Below are 22,047 nucleotides of genomic sequence, written 5' to 3'. Positions count from 1 at the left end.
GGCGTTGTGTGACCGTGACATACCCTTGTTGGGTAGCGGAGGAATCTTGGGAGGAATCTGCTTTACAGCGTTTACATTAGGTAATCGTAAATTTTCGCAGATAAACAGACTTATGTCGAAGCAAACAAATGTTCAATTTTGAGGGAATAGGTTTCCTGAGAATACGGTATGTACAAGATGCGCGCTTCACAGGAGGTGACAGCATGGAAAGGGCTGACTGCCGCAGAGGCGTATTACCAGCAACACAGCAGCAAGCTATGACAAGAGGTGCATCATACACAAATTATATAACACTGACAGGGAACGGTGGAGCTCAGCTGGGGCACATCCATGAGAGTCACGCGAATTGCTTCCGCGGAATCAAACGTTCTGTTCTCATATACATGGAGCGACCTGCGAATTACAATCATGTTGGCTCAGATCAGTTGCGGTAATAGGCATGTGCACGTTCAGTACGACGGTTCTTCATCACCAAGCACCCCGCGCATGAAAACCACGATGCTCTAATCGGCGCGCAGCGACTACACACCTTCCCCCCGCAGCCTTCGCATGTTCCGGCGAGTGTAGCAAACATTTCTACTCCGTCAGATGCATCCTCGGTGCAGTCATCCACATCCGATGTTTCTTCAGCGCAATCATAGCAGAGAGTAGTACGGTTGCACCGTTTGCATTGATCGATATATGTGCAAGAGGTGCAGAACGGCTTGTCACAGCGCGGACAACGGATAAAGATGCTGCTATCGTGCTCCGCGCAAACATCACATGCCCACACTTTCTGACACGCACACGTGATACCACCACTGGTGCATTGCGGGCAGATCTCATTGTGCTTTGACCAACAGAAGTTACCTGGGCATCTCCGCCAGCCACGTAGCCTGCATCGGCCGCAAGAACCGTACTTGAGAGGGTGAACTTTAGCTGATCGGGAGCAGATAGTCATCATACGCTGAAAGTGATCAAGAGAGGATGCGCGAGAAAGCGAAGGGATGGTAACGGGATGACCGATACACTCGCTTATATCCTTGGGACAGCACCAAGATTTGCACGCAGGACATTTCTCTAGCTCTCTCTTGGATCCCTGCTCTTCGAGGCACGGAAAGCATAATACATTGTCTAAATGCTTAGCGCACCGTATGAGTGGGGGTTCGGAAGATCCACGGCAATCGACCGACCGGCACGATACAACCTTACAGCTTTTGCAGCGGATAAGACCAGCGGGGCATAAAGAGCATCGGATTCTACTGGTATCTGTGCCACCAGCAGTCTCTTGCTGTGAAACACGCTGATGGTATTTCTAGAGTACTTGATTTGCATCATGATAGTGGATGAATACAAAGCAACGCCTACCTCCTCTTGCATCTGTTCCCATATCCTACGGCCAAAACTACAGTCCGAAGTTGGTTTCCACTTTGATAGCTGACCTTCTGATGACGAACTCGCGAACAAACCAGGAGATGTCCATCAGAATTGGGGAAAGCTCTCCAGGGAGCGAAATGCACGTGTTCTGTACCTTATCTTTGATCTGCATGTCCGAGTCATGCAGCGCAACATCAAAGCGTGTATCAGTCTGTGCGGAAAGGCGCAGATGTATGACGAGGCTTGATATTTCAGGAGGACCCGCCTTTTCTTGCGAGACTGCGTATTCGAGGGTTGCGATGTGTTTTACTTCAATTGTGGAACTCGGTTCGTTTGATGGGTCTAAAACATGATAGACAGCTTTCATCGCCCGGTATACGTTCATCCGCATTGGATGACCCTCCGGATCGTTCGCTGGGTTTTTGGGCGAAATTATTGTCCAGGCAGGCATACAGAGTAAATGGACGAGAGTACTTTATTGGATAAGAGCAAGTGGACTTGAAGTGGGGATGAGCATGGCACATTGAAACGAGTCTCACGGTGTATTATCTCTCACCAGCTTTCACCGTGCCTGAGAATTAAGTTAGAAACGTCCCATCGACGTGAGGCAGACTTCTCAGAGAACACAACTAGCTTCAAGTTCCAATGCGGTATCAAATCAATTGAAGGATGCGGGGTCCCCGAACTTTGTCTAGCCTGAGGCTGCAGCGCTTGTTATTATTCAAACTTGAACAAGTCTCGATTCTTAGCGCTCATCGACCCGTCAACATCGCCGCAACCTGCAAGGTGAGGTCAATGTCAGAAATATTGGATCTGGGATATCCTTGAAACAATTAATAAGCTGAATTCATCCGCAGGCCGCACATTGGCAGTTGCCAGTTTGATCAGTCAGCGCTAGTCAGCACTAATATGTAAAGCAACCGTGATTGCGTCCGAAGATTCATCGTATATTCTAATATCCCGACCAGTCCTCGGAAACCATTTAGTCATGCGCCAGCTCGACCCATGTATAAGTATCTCAGCTATATCCTACTCATCGAATCTCCCACTTGGACGACATGCCTCACGAACAGATCACCCTTTACACTGCGAAGGTACTGTATACTTGCATCACGCTATGAATCCATCTACTGACATTGACCCATGCACATACTAGGCATGCCCCTACGCCCAGAGGGTATGTGCTTGTCAGCCTTGACAATTGTACCTGTCGTAACTCAACCAATTCAGACTGAAATTGCCCTCGCCGAGGTTGGTGCTCCATTCAAAAGATACGAAATCGATCTGGGGAATAAGCCAGAGTGGTACGCCCCAAAGGTGAACCCTGCCAGCAAGGTATGCGTTACACTCTTGCTTGCGAAGTGATCACATCTTGAAGTAGACTCGTCCTAGGTGCCGGCTATCGCTTATGGTGGTCCCGATGTTTCCCCAGAAAACGCTTCTCCCAAGTCTATCAAATTGGCAGAATCGCTGATTCTGGTCGAGTTCATCGGTGATTTGTACCCCTCCTCCAGTATCTTACCTGCGGACCCTGTGCAGCGCGCCCAGGCCCGTTTCTTCATCGAGGTCGTGTCCACCAAGTTCAGTCCCAATTTCATGAAGTTTATATCCGGCAACCCGGAAGGCACCCATGCCGCACTCTTGGCTGGCGTGGATGCAATTCAGGACCTTCTACCTGACGGGGTAAAATACGCTGTCAACGACCAGTACACCATCGCAGACATCGCATTGGCGCCGTTCTGGGCAAGATTGAACGTGTTGGTGCAGAAGGGAATTGGTGCCTACAAAGATGAGGAAAGGAAGAAATTCTTGAAGGGTCTGGAGGACCCCAAGTATACGAAATTCAATGGTTATGTGCAAAGATTGCTAGCGAGGCAGAGCTTCAAATCTACATTCCACGAGGTGCGTCTGCTACTCTGCCGATGATTGCTGCCATCGTAATAACTTGTCGATAGGACGTTGTGGAAGAGATCTTCACCAGCAAGTTCGGCTTAGCTAAATAAGCACATAATTATCATAATGTAACATAACAACGATTGCGTACCATCAACCATTATTCGAGTGTTTCAGACTGATTCTCTATCGAGTGACCCTATAGGCTCGAGGTGATTCCCACGCGGGTCCTCCAGCCACGATAAATAAAACCGCTCAGTGTGCTTTTACTACAGGATGAGAGGAGAAACATTGGTGAGTGAGACAATCTTGGACCCATGTGATAGGGAACACCCAAAAATTTACCTCACAACTAATCATCGTGCCCAGTGCGCCACCCATTCCGTATCGGCGTGTTTTGTCCTATCTGTCGCAGAAGGTAGACCCCGAAATTGTGTGCCTTCCGGTCAGTGGCACTCCTTAGCTTACGAGGTATACATTCGAGTATTTAACCGTGTCGTCTCACGACATCTCGTTGTTCTTGCTGATTGTGTCCACGGGTTGGCCGCCATGCATGCTGCTGGCAACGGGAAGTCCCACAGGTGGGTAAGCGGCTTCCATGCTCTCCCACAGTTGACACTCTAGACCAACATTTATAGTCGGAGGCCTTTTGACAGAAGAAAACAAACTACGAAGAATTTCATGGAATGCGACTCCGGTGTACTCTTTGCACCCTTGACACCACTCGGAAAAGGTACCGAAGGCCTTTCAGGGTGAGTTTCGTTGTAGGTAGTAATCTGCCACGGTGTGTTTCAGAGAACCTCCAGCGAGGAGGAGCGAGGGGTTCATTTCATCGGTGATGCAGGTACGACTTGCCAAATGTTGATTCAATTGAGTGCTTTGCATTGTCTGCCCTTTGTCTAGCCAATGGTACTAATTGCATTTGGCTAACAAGGAGATGGTCAATATAAAATATACCATCTTTACGAGAAACAAGGGTGAAGCTACGACGGTGTCAACTGAGTGACCGTTACAGTCTGCCGCTACTTGAACGTTCGAACTGCAATTGAAGCGCCCATACTAATAACACACGCTCGAAGCTATTCATAATCGATGGGTCACCTGTCTAATGGTACCAGCTACATGAGTAGTACCATTGAATTCTTCACACCTCGACACCTCAATCGACTACTGAGGCCGTTATCGCCTGTTAATCGTCTGGTTATCCAAGTAACATCACACTGTTAATATAGCACATCATGGATCGTATTCTACGGTATCCTATCGCACTACTCACCTGACAGTACTCAAGCAGGGGCAAGAGGTGGCATCGGGCTAGAGACTGTGAAATTGTTTTGTGGTAGTAAGCAATTTACTCTCGAGTGACGACTACTGAGTTGAAACAAACTCGGATATCCACGACCGGCACCTGCTAAAATTGAAACTCCGTGCTTCGCCTGCCAAATTTCTTCGAGATCTGCAATCACGATCACACTTTTTCGACTGAGAACGACCAGTCTTAATAGCTACGTCAAACACTTAACATCTCAGACGTGGTTACGAGTCTATAGATTTAGCCCGAACGGCGCGGCATATACCGCAGCTACTAGTGGCGCATTTTTCTTGTCGCTGATAAAGCAACTAATCATGATTGCGTCAGATTCATCACATATTCCTCATGTACTATAGATATCCCGATCAGTCCTCGAGATCATTCAGTTAGTCATGCACCAGCTCAACCCATTATAAGTATCTCAGCTAGTGTATCCAACTCATCGAATCTCCCACTTGGACGACTAACATACCATGCCTCACGAACAGATCACCCTTTACACCGCGAAGGTACTGTATACTTGCATCACGCTATGAATCCATCTACTGACATTGACCCATGCACATACTAGGTATGCCCCTACGCTCAGAGGGTATGTGCTTGTCAGCCTTGAAAATTGTGCCTGTCGTCATAACTCAATCAATCCAGACTGAAATTGCCCTCGCCGAGGCTGGTGCTCCATTCAAAAGATACGAGATCGATCTAGGGAATAAGCCAGAGTGGTACGCCCCAAAGGTGAACCCTGCCAGCAAGGTATGCGCTACGCTCTTGCTTGCGAAGTGAGCACATCTTGAAGTAGATTAATCCTAGGTGCCGGCTATTGCTTATGGTGGTCCCGATGTTCCCCCAGAAAACGCTTCTCCCGAGTCTACCAAATTGGCAGAATCGCTGATTCTGGTCGAGTTCATCGGTGATTTGTACCCCTCCTCTGGTATCTTACCTGCGGACCCTGTGCAGCGCGCCCAGGCCCGTTTCTTCATCGAGACCGTGTCCACCAAGTTCAGTCCCAATTTCATGAAGTTTGCATCCGGTAACCCGGAAGGCACCCGTGCCGCTCTCTTGGTCGGTGTGGATGCCATTCAGGACCTTCTACCTGATGGGGTAAAATACGCTGTCAACGATCAGTACACCATTGCAGACATTGCATTCGCACCGTTCTGGGCAAGATTAAACGTGTTGGTGCAGAAGGGAATTGGTGCCTACAAAGATGAGGAAAGGAAGAGCTTCTTGAAGGCTCTGGAGGACCCTAAGTATGCGAAATTTAATGGTTATGTGCAAAGATTGCTAGCAAGGCAGAGCTTCAAGTCCACATTCCACGAGGTGCGTCCGCTACTCTGCCGATGATTGCTATTATCATAACCACTTGCCGATAGGACGTTGTGGCAGGGATTTTTACCAAGAGGTTCGGCTTGGCTAAATAAGCACATAAGTGGATATTGTCATATGTAACATACAACGATTGCGCACCATTAACCATCATTTGAGTGTTTCACACTGATTTTATATCGAGTGGGCGATAGGCTCGAGGTGATGTCCACGTGGGTCCTCCAACCATGATCAACAAAACGGCTCAGTGTGTTTTTACTACAGGATGAGGGGAGAAACATTGGTGAGCGAACCAAATCTTGGACTCACGTGATAGAGAACACTCAAAAATTTACCTTTGGGTGTTCTGAGACCTTTGCACGCGCAGCACCGCGGTTCCAGGAGCATACATATGGTGTTGTCTTGCTCTTTCCGCGGGATCGTTAGTATTCAGAATGCGACTCTGGTCAGTGTGCACCCGGTTCTGTTCTTTCACTAACATGATGCGCAATACAACGAAACATGGCTGTCAAAACAAATTAGTACGAAATGCGCGAATGCGCATCACCGCTCTGCATCGAAGATTCGGAGCGTCACCTTCTCTGTCAATTCCGCGCGTTCCAGCTGAACTGCAAATGGCAAACCCTGCGACCTGCTCATGCGACGACATCCGGACCTTAAGGACTGAAGTACTGCTGCTCCAGGCTTGACCTACGCAGTGTGCAAACATCTATTCTATAAAAGAACGCTGAAAGATTGCGGCAGTAATCACAAAGAGATATTTGTATCGCCTACGGCAGATTGCAGAAAGCCTCGCCCGCTTCCGAGTCACGTCCTCGTGAAACGTCGCGGCAGATGATACCGCAGCAGTGGTACATCAGTAAACTGGTGAGTTCTTACTGGGATTATGCTGACTATGGTGCTTTTACGTCACCTTGTCACCTTGCATCTGGACGTGCCAATAATAAACAATAATAAATATCAACAAACGTTCAATATCAATGTGGCTGTATTGTCATGACATTACCGATCCTGTTTAAAGTTTTTAAACCATGTATTCTGCCCTGGATAAAAGAGATCATAGCTGCAGTACGTGACGACGATTTGAATAAAGCGCAAGCGCAGTGACTTAATGGCTACCGTGCACAAACCGTGCAAGATTCGACGGACACCCCATTTGCCGATCAGTGCTCAGCGCTCAGCAGGCAACGCAATCTCACGATGCGGCGCATTTATTGTGTTCGCGGACGTTGAAAATGGTGTCAGCGTCACTGTACCGCCGGAAAAATCCGAGACCATGCAGGCAAGCAAGGTCAGATTCGAACCCCAGTAGTCATATACATATATCACCGCTGCTTGATCACTGCGACGAAAACCTTTCCTATATATTGCGATATCTTCACAGGTTCTCTGATGCGTCGCAGCAGTGGCGCAGCATTTTTCTTGTCGCTGATAAAGCAATTAATCATGATTGTGTCAGACTCATCACATATTCCTCGTGTATAGATATCCCGACCAGTCCTCAGAGAGTCAGAGATCATTCAGTTAGTCATGCACCAGCTCGACCCATATATAAGTATCTCAGCTATATCCAACTCATCGTATCTCCCACTTGGACGACTAACATACCATGCCTCACGAACAGATCACCCTTTACACTTCGAAGGTACTGTATACTTGCATCACGCTATGAACCCATCTACTGAAATTGACCCATGCACATACTAGTTATGCCCCTACGCCCAGAGGGTATGTGCTTGTCAGCCTTGACAATTGTGCCTGTCGTCATAACTCAATCAATCCAGACTGAAATTGCCCTCGCCGAGGCTGGTGCTCCATTCAAAAGATACGAGATCGATCTAGGGAATAAGCCAGAGTGGTACGCCCCAAAGGTGAACCCTGCCAGCAAGGTATGCGCTACGCTCTTGCTTGCGAAGTGAGCACATCTTGAAGTAGATTAATCCTAGGTGCCGGCTATTGCTTATGGTGGTCCCGATGTTCCCCCAGAAAACGCTTCTCCCGAGTCTACCAAATTGGCAGAGTCACTTATCCTGGACGAGTTTATCGGTGATTTGTACCCCTCCTCCGGTATCGTACCTGCGGACCCTGTGCTGCGCGCCAAGGCTCGTTTCTTCATCGAAATCGTGTCCATCAAGCTCAATCCCAATTCCACGAAGTTTCTACACGGCAACCCGGAAGGCACCCATGCCGCTCTCTTGGCCGGCGTGGATGCAATTCAGGACCTTCTACCTGAGGGGGTAAAATACGCTGTTAACGACCAGTACACCATTGCAGACATTGCATTCGCACCGTTCTGGGCAAGATTGAACTTGTTGGTGCAGAAGGGAATTGGTTCCTACAAAGACGAGGAAAGGAAGAAATTCTTGAAGGGTCTGGAGGACCCCAAGTATGCAAAATTCAATGGTTATGTGCAAAGATTGCTAGCAAGGGAGAGCTTCAAATCCACATTCGACGAGGTGCGTCCGTTACTCTGTCGATGATTGCTATTATCATAACGACTTGCCGATAGGACGTTGTGGCAGAGGCTTTCATCGGGAGGTTTGGCTTGCCTAATTAAGCACATAAGTGGATATTGTCATATGTAACATACAATGATTGCGCACCGTTAACCATCATTTGAGTGTTTCAAACTGATTTTCTATCGAGTGGCCGATACGCTCGAGATCCCGCGGAATTCGCGTTGACACGTGTGCATTCTACTCGAACTCTTTTCACGCTTCACTTGAGGTCTGTGTTATGAGACTTTTGCACGCGCAGCACCGCGGTTCCAGGGGCGTACATACGGCGTTATCTTGCTCTTTCCGCGGTATCGTTAGCATTCAGAATGCGACTCCGGTATACTCTCTTTCACGAAACATGTCTGTCGAAAACGAATTAATACGAAATGTCCGAGTCCGCATCACCGCATTGCATCAAAGATTCGGAGCGTCACCTTCTCTTTCAATCCCACGCGTTCTAGCCGTAAATCGCAAACCCTGCGACCTGTTCATGCGACGACATCCGAATCTTAGGGACTGAAGTACTGACACTCCAGACTTGACCTACACAGTGTGCAAACATCTAGAACGCTGAAAGATGCAGTAATCACAAAGAGATATCTGTATCGCCTACGGCAGATTGCCCAGAAAGCCTCGCCCGCTTCACCTCCTCGTGAGAGGGTATCGGTGAAGATGCTCGTTTCAAAGCTTCTGTTGGAGACTTGAGCGGTCTGAAGTACGGTTGGGAGAGCCAATGCGGCAGGACTCTGAGCCCTGTCGTAGGCTCGATCGTGATCAAATCGTCGATCATTTGTCTCCTCTTCATCGCCTCCGCAGCATCCCTCTCCATACGCTGCTTCATCTCCTTCGCAATCTCAATATACTCCTCAACGACATTCGACCCTCTTATCCGTCCTAATCTCTCCCTCAGATCGGTCTCCCTGCCCAGAGCGGGATGCATGATTTTAAACAAATGGCCTTTGACCGCGCTCGTCGATGTTGGGGTCTTGAGGTTCTTGACGATAGCCAAGTACTCAAGCGCGAGGTCCGCATGGGGCGGGTGTGCACTTGTCAGGGTTGATGATGGATTCCCAGATGGTGCAGGAGCAAATAAGGCAGGGTTATATAACTGCCCCTCAGCGCTCATCACCCCATCCACGCCGGTCTCTCTCAGGCACTTCTCTACATCTTCATGAAATAAAATGTTACCATTTGCGAACACAGGCACCCGTACTGCCTCTTTCACGGCTTTGATGTGTGACCAGTCTGCGAGCCCAGTATTTTGTCCGCGTTGTGTGCGCAGGCGACCATGGCAAGTGAGGATCTGGGCCCCTGCGGATTCCAGCATTTTGGCGTAAGCCACTGTTTTCTCTATGGAGGGAAATATTCGGAACTTGGCGGTAACGGGTACGGAGAGGTTTTCATGAAGTACGTTGACTGTTCCGACGGATACGTCATTAGCCTTGAAAATTAGAATTCTAATATCAAACAATGATAAAAACACACTCAAGTCATGAATCAGCTCCCACTCGTCCATCAAGAAGCTCCCGTAGTGTCCCTTCCTTGCGATATCCTGAGGACACCCAAGATTTATATCAATGGCATCACAGTGATCTTGTACAGCGAGTGCGCTCGTGAGGAGCTGTGAGGGATTATTGGCACAGAATTGAACAATGAGTGGGCGGTCGTGTGTACTTGAGCCTTCTTCGAGACAGGAAGTATTGAACGCCTGAGCACGATATGCGTGTGCAGAAGGGGGAGAAAACATCTTGGCGTTTATCATGGGTGTGTAACAAAGCTGAGCAGATGCAACAAGTGAATGACAAGGATAAAAAGTGATGGCGATCGGAGACGTACCTGGGCACCATATCGGCGTGATAGGATTCTCCAGGCCTGAGTCAAGTAAACATAAAGTAATAGATAATATACATAGATTCTACTTACCAGCTCACTTTGATCTACCATCGGCGCAACGATGAGCTTTGGGCTACCGAGGATCTGGTGGTAAAAGTCGTATCCAGCGAGTTTCCTGGGGTGATCGGAGGTGGTCTGAACTGCCATTGTGACGATCTTCCGGAAAGTGCGCTCGCGCAGAGCGCGCTTGAGTAGGGTGATGAAGGAAGTTATTGGGAAACCGGTGCAGTAGCCTACTTTGAAGCTAGTCAGTAGTAGTGGGCAACAATGCCTTACACGTGACTTGTACAAAATATTATATTTCGTATTCCCTACATATAGTACTAACGCTCTAAGCTATTCGTATGAAAACGCTCATTTCCCCAACTGTTAGTCGCGCTCAATTTTGACACAAATATGGCGACTTCTTGATCACGAGATCCTCTGCAGGACTTCGATTCTTCGAATACTTCTTTGTGTACCATTAAGTGACTCCGCCGGCGCTTGATTCGATAATACTTGCTACTACATCAAGTTGGATATTTGGACATAACATGCGGCAAGTCTCGCTATTACTCTTATCTCGTTTTACTTTCACATTCACTTGCTGCGCACACGTACAATAACGGTCTCGTATTTTACGTCATCGCTAACGCAGACAGGTATATAGTCCCCCATCCCTCGTCGTTCCACCTCAGTCTATTATACTGAGACTGAGTCCCTCATTTGTCTCTCGCAGCCCCTCGCAGCTTCCGTCCGTGTCTACTCGCATCACTACAAACCATGCACATGCCAACCTGTCCCACTGAAATTTCTCAAATGAACATTTGGAAGTGCGAAAACGAGCGCCATCAATGCGGGAAGATGATAGAGCATAATGCCGCCATCCCCAGGTGCAGAGCGTATTTGAGAGACTACAAGAACGTGACAGAGCGAAAGACAACATACTTGACATGGCATCAGATTATCAGAAACGCTGAGTATGGCACAACCCTGTGGTGAAGCTAACCAAAGTTGAAGACAATCCCTAGGAGAAACGTCGAGGCCACTACGACCTATGCGCGACCCCAGAACTGCATCCGGGACGGAAAGCTGGTTGACTCTGCATCTTCTGCTGAGCCTTATATCGCAATCAGTTACGCGTGGGACATCAGTCCTTCTTTCAAAAAATGGGAAGGCAGGCGTGTCACAGAGCAAGCATTACACATCGCCGACCGACTCTCGAAACACACCTCATATGCTCTGTGGATAGATGCAATCTGCATTGACCAGGACAACGAACCAGTAAAGATGGTTGAGCTTGCGAAGATGGCGGATATATACCGCGGGGCCGCAGCAGTGTTATGCCTTGTACCGGAGATAGACCAAACGGCAAGCAGAGTCGTGGAGCATGGAACCGGAATGATAGATTTAGATGGGTTCCGTGCACTTGAACAAGCTGGAGACACGCATGGGATGTACATGTTCGCTTCCCAAGGCTCAAACAATGCGTTGCACAAGCTTTTCAGCAGCAGGTGGTGGACGCGTGTCTGGACGTTCCAAGAGGCAGTTCTTCACCGCATAACGTTTTTGGTGGGAGAGAAAGAGGAAACTATTCACATTTCCGACGTCCTCAAAATCTCTCACCCGATTAGTCGACGGGCAGCGACACAGAAGAAAGACAACTTGCTGGGGCAATCATCCAGTTTTTGGGACTCGGTTCATTCCATGTCGAACGCGATGAAGGCATACATGCCGCTCGGGACAGCTATATCGAGCGTATGGAGGCGCCAATCTACCGTCACTCACGACATGGCGTACTCTCTGCTTGGCGTGTGTCGTCTAGAGACAATCACACCTGATTATCGGCTTCCGGTGGAGAAAGTGTTCGCTGACCTTGTGGACAAAGCCAGCTCGAAGGGGGACTTTTCCTGGCTTAGATGGAGCCACTTAGTCGACAGAGACGCCGCATGTGAAGGAATGTCCATGGTACCCGTACCTGCAACTGTGTTAGCAACACCTGCCAGTGCTATCACGGAGTGGCGTTCCGTAGAAGTTCCTCAGATGTCAGTTGTCCGTGGAGGAGCCGTTGGTGTTTGCATTCCGCATCGGTCGACTGGCGTTATAAGATGGCAATCACAACCGGAAGACATCAAGGGAGTTATCGACATGCTCCAAAAGCTGTCATACGGCCCCGAAGACATATGGAACTTATTATTTGGCCTACACGTCGGATTTGCGTGCGACGTCGATAGAGCCGTGGGTGGATCTGGGCTAGCTCAGGCGTTGCTCAACCTGGCGACTGGATACATCGACGGCACGATCAAATTGGAGGACTCGGAGGATGATTTGGTGGGAGACAAGCCATATACGAGAGGATACGGGTTCACAGCTTATGCATCCATGGCAGCAAAGGTTTGGAGAAATACGCAGTTGGTTGTGATGCGCTCCCAGGGTGGAACAACAGTGGTACCTACCCACAGCGGAACAGGACAGGCGCGACTGCATAGATTGCCAGTTGAAAGTCATAGAGGGACGTGCCTGTGCCTTGTTGTGCATGATAACACGAAATTTCGGGCTAGCGCAATCGGAGTCATGGTAGAGGAAGATCACGCAGGGAGTGGATCATGGCAATTTACCCGATTTTCTTGAAGATACCAACTTTTTTTTACTGACTTATGCTTGGTGATATCATGATGGATGGTTTGATGATGGATAGTTGACACAGCCACTTGTTCACGTAATTAATTGCTTACTCAACACAAACTGGAAATTTAGTTCTGCTTGTCTTCAACGTCAACGACGACGACAGTCGATTGTTGTTCGTGATTTTCTCAACCTTCTCCATCCCTAACCAAATTCATCCAATGTCGGGGAGACCAGGAGGCAAGCCAGATCTTTCTGGCTACAACTATGGTGCTATTTCATCCCTTGTCTTGACCGCTGACAGGTCCGCTCTGCCCAGGAGAGACAGAGAGCCCGATGGTGCCCCTACTTCCCTCGCAGGGCGGATTGACCCTCGCGAGATGGGCTCACGCGTTCAACGTCAAGCGCCCAAAGATGTTGAAAAGAAGAAGAAAAAAGCAGGAGACGCGGGCAAGCAGGAAGCCCCAGAAAAGGTCGTGAAGCGACGTGCAGAAGCTGGTTTCGGGTACACGGACATTATCGACGCGACACAAGATGTTGAAGGACTTTCATACCGCCCCCGTACTGCCGAAACCCGTGAGGTATATGAAGTCATGCTATCCACGGTGCACCAGGTGCTGGGCGACCAAGCACAGGACATTGTTCGCAGTGCAACTGACGCCGTCCTTGAAACACTCAAGAATGAGTCTATGAAGGACTTTGACAAGAAGAAAGAGGTTCAGGAGGTACTGGGTCCCATTTCCAGCGACGTGTTTTCTCAGCTCGTAGCCCGAGCGCAAAAAATCACCGACTATGGCGCTGAAGATGAGACGATGGCAGATCCGGATATGGAGCGCAAGGATGCAGAGATCGACGATGAAGTTGGAGTTGCAGTCGTATTCGACGACGAGGAACAGGAGGATGAAGACGAAGAAGGCTACGAGATTCGGGACGGTTCAGACGAGGAAGGTGACGAAGAGGAAGACGAAATAGATGAAACTTCACAAGTTGCTGAGGAAGCAGGTGATGAGGAACTTGTCATCGGTGGCTCGTCAACCCGTGGAACTGGAAAGGCCAAAACAGATAAAGACATCGTCTCGCCACACGCGATCGATGGCTTCTGGGTGCAACGTCAGATATCGGAAGTTTACTCTGATCCAGTCACTGCAGCGGATAAAGCAGCGTCTGTCCTCTCTATTCTCGGCTCGGAATCAGGCCTGCGCGATTGTGAGAACCAGCTGATGGAGCTGTTCGAGTTCCAGAGCTTCCACGTAATCACCAAGTTCCTCAAAAATCGGGATGTGGTAGTATGGTGTACGAAGCTCATGCGGAGCGACGCAGACGAGCGGATCAATGTCGAGGTTGCTATGCGAGAGAAGGGTGTTGGTTGGATCTTGCGAGAGCTTGCTGGAGACCGCCAGGCCAAGAAGGCGCAGGATGATGCCATGGATGTGGACGAGACGAAGCTAGCGGTACCAAAAACAGCAACTCTTGCACCAGGCTCCACAGTGCAACCAAAGCGCACAGTCGATCTAGAGAGCATGGCATTCAGTCAGGGAGGACACCTGATGTCCAACAAGAAGTGCAAGCTTCCTGAGGGCTCATTCAAGCGGGCACGCAAGGGGTATGAGGAGATTCATGTCCCTGCACCCCAGAAAAAGCAAGGTGGCGAGGAAGAGCTTGTACCTGTCACTGCACTGCCAGAGTGGGCAAGAAAGGCATTCACCGTGCCCAAGCTCAATCGAGTTCAGAGCAAGCTTTATCCAATTGCCTTCGGGACGGATGAGCCCCTCTTACTCTGTGCGCCTACCGGCGCTGGTAAGGTGAGCGGTGTTGCGTTATACTTTTCATCTTTCAGGCACTAAGTTGACCTTGCAGACCAACGTCGCCATGCTTACTATCCTCAATGAGTTGTCAAAATATCGCGACGAGGCTACAGGCGAATTTGCCCTTGACGATTTCAAAATTGTTTATATCGCGCCCATGAAGGCTCTTGTTCAAGAAATGGTTGGAAACTTCAACGCGCGGCTGAACGTTTTCGGAATCAAAGTCGGCGAGCTCACAGGAGACTCTCAAATGACAAAACAGCAAATCTCGGAGACCCAGATCATTGTTACCACACCCGAGAAGTGGGATGTCATCACGCGCAAGAGCACCGACACGAGTTACACAAATCTCGTTCGGCTCGTGATCATTGATGAAATTCACCTGCTGCACGATGAGCGTGGACCCGTGCTTGAGAGCGTTGTGGCACGTACGATACGGAGGATGGAGCAAACAGGAGAGTACGTTCGCCTGGTCGGTCTCTCAGCTACACTTCCGAACTACCAAGATGTTGCGACATTCCTCCGCGTGGACGAATCGAAAGGCCTATTCTATTTTGATGCCTCGTACCGTCCATGTGCGCTTCAGCAGCAGTTCATTGGTGTCACAGAGAAGAAGGCTATCAAACGTTTCCAGGTCATGAATGAGGTTTGCTACGAGAAGGTACTTGACCAAGCGGGCAAAAATCAGACCCTTGTCTTCGTGCACTCTCGCAAGGAGACCGCCAAGACCGCCAAGTTCATCCGCGACATGGCCATGGAGAAGGAGACGATAACGCAGTTCGTTCGTCCCGACTCAGCGACGCGTGAGATCCTCACGGAGGAAGCAGGCAATGTCAAAGATGGCAATCTGCGCGACCTCTTGCCGTTTGGGTTCGCTATTCACCACGCCGGTATGACTAGAGAAGACAGGAATCTTGTCGAGGAGCTTTTCGCAGATGGTGCAGTCCAGGTTCTTGTCTGCACAGCAACGCTCGCATGGGGTGTGAACCTCCCGGCACACACCGTCATCATCAAGGGCACGCAGATCTATAATCCGGAGAAAGGCCGCTGGGTTGAGCTCTCTTCCCAGGATGTGTTGCAGATGCTTGGTCGTGCCGGTCGTCCGCAATATGACACGTATGGCGAGGGCATCATCATCACGAACCACGCTGAGCTGCAATACTACCTCAGCTTGCTGAACCAGCAACTGCCGATCGAATCTCAGTTCGTGTCGAAGCTTGCGGACAACTTGAACGCAGAGATTGTTCTTGGAACAGTTCGCAACCGTGATGAGGCCGTCCAGTGGTTGGGGTACACTTATCTGTAAGCTCACTTGTTCCCAAAGCGGTAAAAGTGCTGACATTTCCCACAGTTATGTCCGCATGCTGAAGTCCCCAGGACTGTATGGTGTTGGCGTGGATTACCAGGAGGACGACAATGGTCTTATCCAGAAGCGTGCTGATATTGCCCATTCTGCCGCCGTTCTGCTGGAGAAATGTCATCTCATCAAGTACGAACGTGCGTCTGGTCGTTTCCAGAGCACCGAGCTTGGTCGTATTGCGTCTCACTACTATGTTACATACAATTCGATGGCTACGTACAACCAGCATCTTAGGCCAACCATGTCGACACTGGAACTCTTCCGGGTGTTTGCGCTCTCGAATGAGTTCAAACTTCTGCCGGTATGTCACATATTTTCTGTTTGTAGTATGAGTCTCGACATTCATATCCATTTTTGTAGGTGCGTCAAGAGGAGAAGCTTGAGCTTGGTAAATTGTTAGAACGTGTGCCTATTCCTGTGAAGGAAGGCGTCGATGAACCTGCAGCGAAGATCAACGTCCTCCTACAAGCATATATATCGCAACTCAAACTTGACGGTTGGTAACGATTCAGCCGTCTACATATTGTGCTGATTGGATGATTAGGCTTTGCTCTCGTGGCCGATATGGTCTTTGTTCAGCAATCTGCTGGCCGGTATGTGTTGTTTTAAGTCAGTTTACCCAACTCACACATGTCACAGTATTCTTCGTGCTATGTTTGAGATTTGCCTGAAGCGAGGGTGGGCAGTGCCAGCGCGTGCATGTCTTGACCTATGTAAGATGGTCGAGCGACGAATGTTGGTAGTTTTTAATAAGGTCGTTGATCATCAACTGATTGTTTGGTTTTCAGGTGGGGCTCCATGACACCGCTTCGTCAATTCAAGGGTGTTCCACAGGAGGTCATCCGAAAAGCAGAGGGCAAACAATTCGTAAGTTTGCATCAGTTCAAGTAAGGGACGTACTAAGATAATTTTCATTAGCCATGGTATCGCTACTTTGATCTCGACCCTCCTGAAATTGGTGAGCTCATCGGCATTCCAAACGCCGGAAGGCTCGTGCATCGATTGGTGCACAGCTTCCCCAAGTTGCAGCTGCAAGCGCAAGTGCAGCCTATCACCCGCTCTCTTCTTCGTATCGACTTGTCTATTGTTCCTGACTTCCGATGGGATGAGAAGACCCACGGAACAGCTGAAACGTTCCTCATCATGGTTGAAGACGTCGATGGAGAGATTGTTCTTTTTCACGACTCATTCGTTTTACGCCAGCGCTATGCAGAGGATGAACATAACGTCACCATCACGGTTCCGATGTTTGAGCCCGTCCCCCCGAACTACTACATATCTGTTGTATCCGACCGATGGTTACATGCCGAGACCAGACTACCGATCTCCTTCAAACACTTGATTCTCCCAGAAAAGTTCCCACCTCCCACTCCTCTTCTCGATCTCCAGCCACTCCCGCTGTCTGCCCTACACAACAAGGAATTCGAGAGCATCTACTCATCCACCATTCAAACATTCAACAAGATCCAGACGCAGGTTTTCCAAGCTCTCTACACATCTGATGAGAATGTCTTTATTGGCGCGCCTACTGGAAGCGGCAAGACTATCTGTGCTGAATTTGCTCTGCTCCGCCTTTGGAGCAAACGCGAGCAGCCCAGGGCGGTCTGTATCGAGCCCTACCAGGAGATGGTCGATCAACGTGTTGCAGAGTGGCGTCGGAAGTTCAGCGGCCTGCAGGGCGGCAAAGAGGTAGTAAGCCTTACAGGAGACACCAGCGCTGACCTTCGACTTCTTGAGAAGGGTGATGTTGTTGTTTGCACCCCATCGCAGGTTAGTTTCTTCAGTCATGTCGTAAATCTCACTCAACCGATATTTCTAGTGGGATATCCTGTCTCGAAGGTGGCGACAGCGCAAAAATGTGCAGAACATCGGCCTATTGATTGCTGATGAAATCCAGCTTGTAGGTGGAGAAGTCGGTCCGACGTACGAAGTGGTGATATCTAGGACCCGCTACGTCGCTGCGCAGACGGAGGTTAAGACTCGCATCGTCGCCTGTGGTGTCTCGCTCGCTAATGCTAGAGATCTCGGTGAATGGATGGGCGCACCATCGCACGCAATTTTCAACTTCTCGCCTAGGTACATCTTGCAGCTTGTAATCAACATTCAGCCTACTAAATGATGTTTTGTAGCTCGAGGCCGCTGGATATGGATATACATCTCCAGAGCTTTACTATCCCTCATTTCCCTTCACTGATGATCGCCATGTCTAAACCTGCCTATCTCTCTATCGTTGAGCATTCGCCCACCAAACCTGTCATTATATTTGTTCCATCAAGACGCCAGTGCCGGCTGACGGTTGACGACTTGTTGATCCACTGCGGAGCGGATAGCGACCCCGATCGCTTCTTGAATATCGAAGAAGCTGACTTGCAGCCTCACCTCGACCACATCAGCGACAAAGGTCTTGTCGAATGCCTGAAACATGGGATTGGGTATTATCACGAGGCGCTCGATAAGCAAGACAAGCGCATTATCGAACGCTTATTCCAGTCTGGAGCAGTCCAGGTTTTGGTGGCATCTAAGGTGTGTAATCCACGAACCTACCACTGACCAGCAACTGAGCGTCTGCAGGACACTGCATGGAGTCTACCCGTTGCAAGCTATATGGTGATCATAATGGGCGTGCAATACTATGAGGGCAAAGAACATCGATATGTCGACTACCCAGTCATGGACGTCCTACAAATGATAGGTCGTGCCTGCAGGCCAATGGAAGATGATCGCAGCCGATGTGTCCTCATGTGCCAGCAGACGCGCAAGGACTTTTACAAGAAATTCCTTGCAGAGGGTCTTCCCATCGAGTCCCACCTGCCTACCCATCTGTTGCACGACTATTTCCTCGCCGAGATCGCTGTCAAGACGATTGAAAACAAGCAAGATGCGATGGATATCCTGACATGGACATACTTCTACCGCCGAATGACTCAAAACCCCAACTACTACAATCTTCACAATGTCAGCCATCAGCATTTGTCAGATCACCTGTCGGAACTCGTGGAGAACACCTTGCAAGACTTGGTTAACTCAAAGTGCATTTCGATAGAAGATGAAATGGACGTTTCAGCACTGAACCTCGGGATGATAGCGGCGTACTATAACATCTCATACGTCACTGTGGAGGTGTACACCCTGTCGCTGAAGGAGCGGACGAAACTCAAAGGTCTTCTGGAGGTTGTTGCCTCTTCCGCAGAGTTCGAGTCAATTCCTATCAGGCGTCACGAAGACACCATACTCCGCCGCATCTACGACCGTGTTCCCGTCAAGCTCGATCGTGCAGACTTCGAGGCACCTCACTTCAAGACCTTCCTTCTACTTCAGGCTCATTTCTCTCGTATCCAGCTACCACCAGACTTGGCGGCGGACCAAGTTTTAGTTCTGGAGAAGGTTTTGAACCTACTGTCAGCATGTGTGGATGTCATGTCTTCGAACGCATGGCTGAATGCACTGGGAGCAATGGATTTGTCACAGATGTGTGTACAAGCGATGTGGGAAACCGATTCGCCCCTCAAGCAAATCCCCCACTTTGAGCCAGAGGTATGTCCATTCCTCTCGGTACTCTTCACTGCTGATTCAATTTCAAAACAGACCATCAAACGTTGCAAGGATGCCGGCATTGTGTCTGTTTACGACGTCATGGAGATGGAAGATGATAAACGCACCGAACTTTTGCAAATGGATGGTCGCCAAATGTGAGTTCTATTGTATGTATCTATTTTAACCGTTTCTAACAGTATGTCTAGGCGCGATGTAGCGACATTTGTCAACTCTTACCCGACCCTTGACGTGTCCTTCAAGCTCGAGAAGGGAGAATATACTGCTGGTGCACCCATCACCATGCAGGTTTCTCTTGCCCGTGATGCAGATGAGGAGGAATCCGATGACCAGACTGTTGTCGCACCTTTCTACCCGACGAAAAAGATAGCAAACTGGTGGCTCGTAGTTGGAGAGCCGAGCACAAAACAACTGCTATCAATCAAGCGCGTCACCGTCACCAAGAATCTCTCGGTGAAATTGGAGTTCACGCTACCGAAAGGCGAGCACGCCTTAAAACTCTATGTGATCTGCGATGCGTACGTTGGCGCAGATCATGATCTAAGTTTGGAACCTATTGATGTTGCGGAGGGCGAGGATAGCGACAGCGATGATGAGAGCGGAGATGAGATGGAGGAGTAGTTGGTATGCTCATGTAAAATTTCGATGTATCTCTACTGTCTTTGTCGTACAGCTTTCCTTGCCGATTGTTAATTGTAGGATTTGTCTATTAATATTCGTCTGGATATTCTGCAAATTTCTAACACTGAGTAAGCTATATCGTACGAAGCTAATTCTATTTTAGCAGGTATATGTATATGTTCACTGTGCGCGCGCGTAAAACGCCTTGAAGAATGTGGCCACACCCTCCTAAACGCAGTGTAGCAATAAGTCATTTTGACCTACTAACAGGGCAGCGGGAAAATACATACCTGATCAAAGGTTTGCTTGAAACTTGCACGCTGCAATACTCGGTCGGCGTATTTCGTGAATTTAGCGAACTTGGGTCCCTTTAACTCCTCACCCAGCTTGATTCCCATACCGGCAGGGAATCGCCCTAATTCCATTAATCAGCGTCAATTTCAATACCAATGCGAGTACTGTACCTGCGTCAGTCTCGGTGATAACCCTGAGCCTTGCGATGTGCGGCGAGATGGAGGCATCTGCAATGGTGTAATGAACTCCAACTGCGAAATCTGCGTCCTCTTCGAGAAATCCTTGGATAACTTCAATGCCCTTCAAGACGTTCTCATATGACCCCGCCCCTCCGAGGAAGGCGTAGAGCGGCTCCTCGATGGATTTACTATTCGCATCAAGGAACAAACGGACTTTGGAGCGCGAAACAGGATCCTTTGGCAGGAGACCAGAGTTTGGATAGAGGTCCGCCAAAAACTCGAGGATGACATTCGATTCTGTGATTTTACTGGAAGCGGCTGAAGGTTCGTCGGGGTTGACGCTGGGTCCTCCATATGCTACGGTGGGCACCTATGTGATATTACATCAATCTTCCATAATAGACGCATGACATCATCACACATACCTTGCCAACGGGGTTCACTTTGCTAACAAACCACTCTGGTTTATTGAATACATCGACTTGGTAGCCCGTGTAGGGTGCGTTAGCTTCGATGAGAGCTAATTCGGCCTGTTAAATCGTGTCAGAGACTCGTGAGAGGGTGTCAGCAGTCATTTCACCTTTTGGCTGTAGGGCGAGAGCTAAAAGGTTATGGGTCAGACAAGTCTTTCTCTTCAATTTGCATCGTTCCTCACCGTGTGGAGGTATAGAGTGAGCTGTTCAGACATGATGGTGATGATGATTGAATAAAATTTTGGGTGACTTCAAGGCGGAAGGGTGCTCATATTTATGTGTGAGACGAGTAGGACTCTGTGACATCGGTTGTCGCATCGCTTCAGTGAGTTGCTGACTGAAATCTGCATGAATGTTATGAAGTTCATCACCAGGCTTGCTTACCATCCATGTGAATAAGCCTTACGAATGTACTTGAAAGGTACCGTGGCACGAGAATCCTCGAGAAGCCGACTTGAGTTCGGGGGCCGAGAGGATTTAATGCTGTCAACTTCTGGGCCATCTGGAATGGTGGTACTTGATCGATTCTGGTCTTCGGCCTCTAGAGTCATAGTAGCAAGCTTATACGACAGAGAAGAAGCAACCTACCTCTGTCGGATTTCATTAGCTGATTCAGCTGTCGGCTACCGATGATAATCCCGACTTCGCTTTTGGGACAACCATTATTCAGCATTCAAGCGGCCCACAAGGTATCTAGTACCTTGTGTTACTATAATCACTCTTGCTGACGCCTTTTCGCACAATCTAGAATGCTTGGCGCTGCGAGCCTGTAACAAAGTCGGACCCTGTATCGTGCTGTGAGCTCCTCTTTCACGGGAAAACGTCCTCTTGCTCTTTCCACGGTATTATTAGAATTCTGAATGCCTCGCAAGGTCTCACTC

The 22,047-nt window shown here is 49.1% G+C and overlaps 8 protein-coding genes across 8 annotated transcripts; 5 read left to right on the top strand and 3 right to left on the bottom strand.

Annotated features, from left to right (window-relative positions):
• Positions 1-133: 133 nt before the first annotated feature.
• On the bottom strand, positions 134-1,662 carry F5147DRAFT_2224 (uncharacterized protein). The gene is made up of 2 exons (XM_041428677.1): positions 1,348-1,662; positions 134-1,294 (listed from the first exon to the last, which is right to left on the bottom strand). Exons 1-2 carry the CDS (start codon positions 1,357-1,359, stop codon positions 422-424), a joined length of 885 nt encoding a protein of 294 aa, XP_041299885.1. The 5' UTR covers positions 1,360-1,662; the 3' UTR covers positions 134-421.
• A 676-nt stretch (positions 1,663-2,338) lies between these two features.
• Positions 2,339-3,366, top strand: F5147DRAFT_662253 (glutathione S-transferase C-terminal-like protein). The gene is made up of 4 exons (XM_041434772.1): positions 2,339-2,450; positions 2,513-2,533; positions 2,587-2,691; positions 2,749-3,366. Exons 1-4 carry the CDS (start codon positions 2,415-2,417, stop codon positions 3,280-3,282), a joined length of 696 nt encoding a protein of 231 aa, XP_041299884.1. The 5' UTR covers positions 2,339-2,414; the 3' UTR covers positions 3,283-3,366.
• Positions 3,367-5,034: 1,668 nt separating this feature from the next.
• On the top strand, positions 5,035-5,982 carry F5147DRAFT_766424 (glutathione S-transferase C-terminal-like protein; the record flags this gene model as incomplete). The annotated part of the gene is made up of 5 exons (XM_041440770.1): positions 5,035-5,070; positions 5,133-5,153; positions 5,210-5,314; positions 5,372-5,881; positions 5,935-5,982. The coding sequence occupies 5 exons, from the start codon at positions 5,035-5,037 to the stop codon at positions 5,980-5,982; spliced, it is 720 nt and encodes a 239-aa protein (XP_041299883.1).
• Positions 5,983-7,372: 1,390 nt separating this feature from the next.
• F5147DRAFT_662240 (glutathione S-transferase C-terminal-like protein) lies at positions 7,373-8,550 on the top strand. The gene is given in 6 exon segments (XM_041434771.1): positions 7,373-7,393; positions 7,405-7,532; positions 7,595-7,615; positions 7,672-7,776; positions 7,834-8,343; positions 8,397-8,550. 5 exon segments carry the CDS (start codon positions 7,497-7,499, stop codon positions 8,442-8,444), a joined length of 720 nt encoding a protein of 239 aa, XP_041299882.1. The 5' UTR covers positions 7,373-7,393; positions 7,405-7,496; the 3' UTR covers positions 8,445-8,550.
• Positions 8,551-8,613: 63 nt separating this feature from the next.
• Positions 8,614-10,550, bottom strand: F5147DRAFT_662237 (dihydrouridine synthase-domain-containing protein). Its single transcript, XM_041434770.1, has 5 exons — positions 10,309-10,550; positions 10,222-10,257; positions 9,871-10,162; positions 8,999-9,801; positions 8,614-8,955 (listed from the first exon to the last, which is right to left on the bottom strand). Exons 1-5 carry the CDS (start codon positions 10,423-10,425, stop codon positions 8,929-8,931), a joined length of 1,275 nt encoding a protein of 424 aa, XP_041299881.1. The 5' UTR covers positions 10,426-10,550; the 3' UTR covers positions 8,614-8,928.
• A 241-nt stretch (positions 10,551-10,791) lies between these two features.
• Positions 10,792-13,021, top strand: F5147DRAFT_662229 (heterokaryon incompatibility protein-domain-containing protein). The gene is made up of 2 exons (XM_041434769.1): positions 10,792-11,237; positions 11,289-13,021. The coding sequence occupies exons 1-2, from the start codon at positions 11,041-11,043 to the stop codon at positions 12,886-12,888; spliced, it is 1,797 nt and encodes a 598-aa protein (XP_041299880.1). The 5' UTR covers positions 10,792-11,040; the 3' UTR covers positions 12,889-13,021.
• Positions 13,022-13,027: 6 nt separating this feature from the next.
• Positions 13,028-20,313, top strand: F5147DRAFT_662227 (putative RNA helicase). The gene is made up of 13 exons (XM_041434768.1): positions 13,028-14,684; positions 14,740-15,989; positions 16,039-16,348; positions 16,408-16,543; positions 16,592-16,640; positions 16,687-16,782; positions 16,836-16,914; positions 16,966-17,817; positions 17,867-18,123; positions 18,177-18,570; positions 18,619-19,581; positions 19,633-19,736; positions 19,788-20,313. Exons 1-13 carry the CDS (start codon positions 13,104-13,106, stop codon positions 20,218-20,220), a joined length of 6,504 nt encoding a protein of 2,167 aa, XP_041299879.1. The 5' UTR covers positions 13,028-13,103; the 3' UTR covers positions 20,221-20,313.
• F5147DRAFT_662223 (uncharacterized protein) lies at positions 20,314-21,777 on the bottom strand. Its single transcript, XM_041434767.1, has 7 exons — positions 21,573-21,777; positions 21,349-21,463; positions 21,274-21,294; positions 21,119-21,223; positions 20,685-21,063; positions 20,511-20,635; positions 20,314-20,448 (listed from the first exon to the last, which is right to left on the bottom strand). Exons 2-7 carry the CDS (start codon positions 21,379-21,381, stop codon positions 20,401-20,403), a joined length of 711 nt encoding a protein of 236 aa, XP_041299878.1. The 5' UTR covers positions 21,382-21,463; positions 21,573-21,777; the 3' UTR covers positions 20,314-20,400.
• Between the last annotated feature and the right edge of the window lie 270 nt (positions 21,778-22,047).

This window comes from Suillus discolor, assembly GCF_016758755.1.
Source record: "Suillus discolor strain FC423 chromosome Unknown F5147scaffold_1, whole genome shotgun sequence".
NCBI classification, from domain to species: Eukaryota; Fungi; Basidiomycota; class Agaricomycetes; order Boletales; family Suillaceae; genus Suillus; species Suillus discolor.
This window is presented reverse-complemented; position numbering and strand designations above follow the sequence as displayed.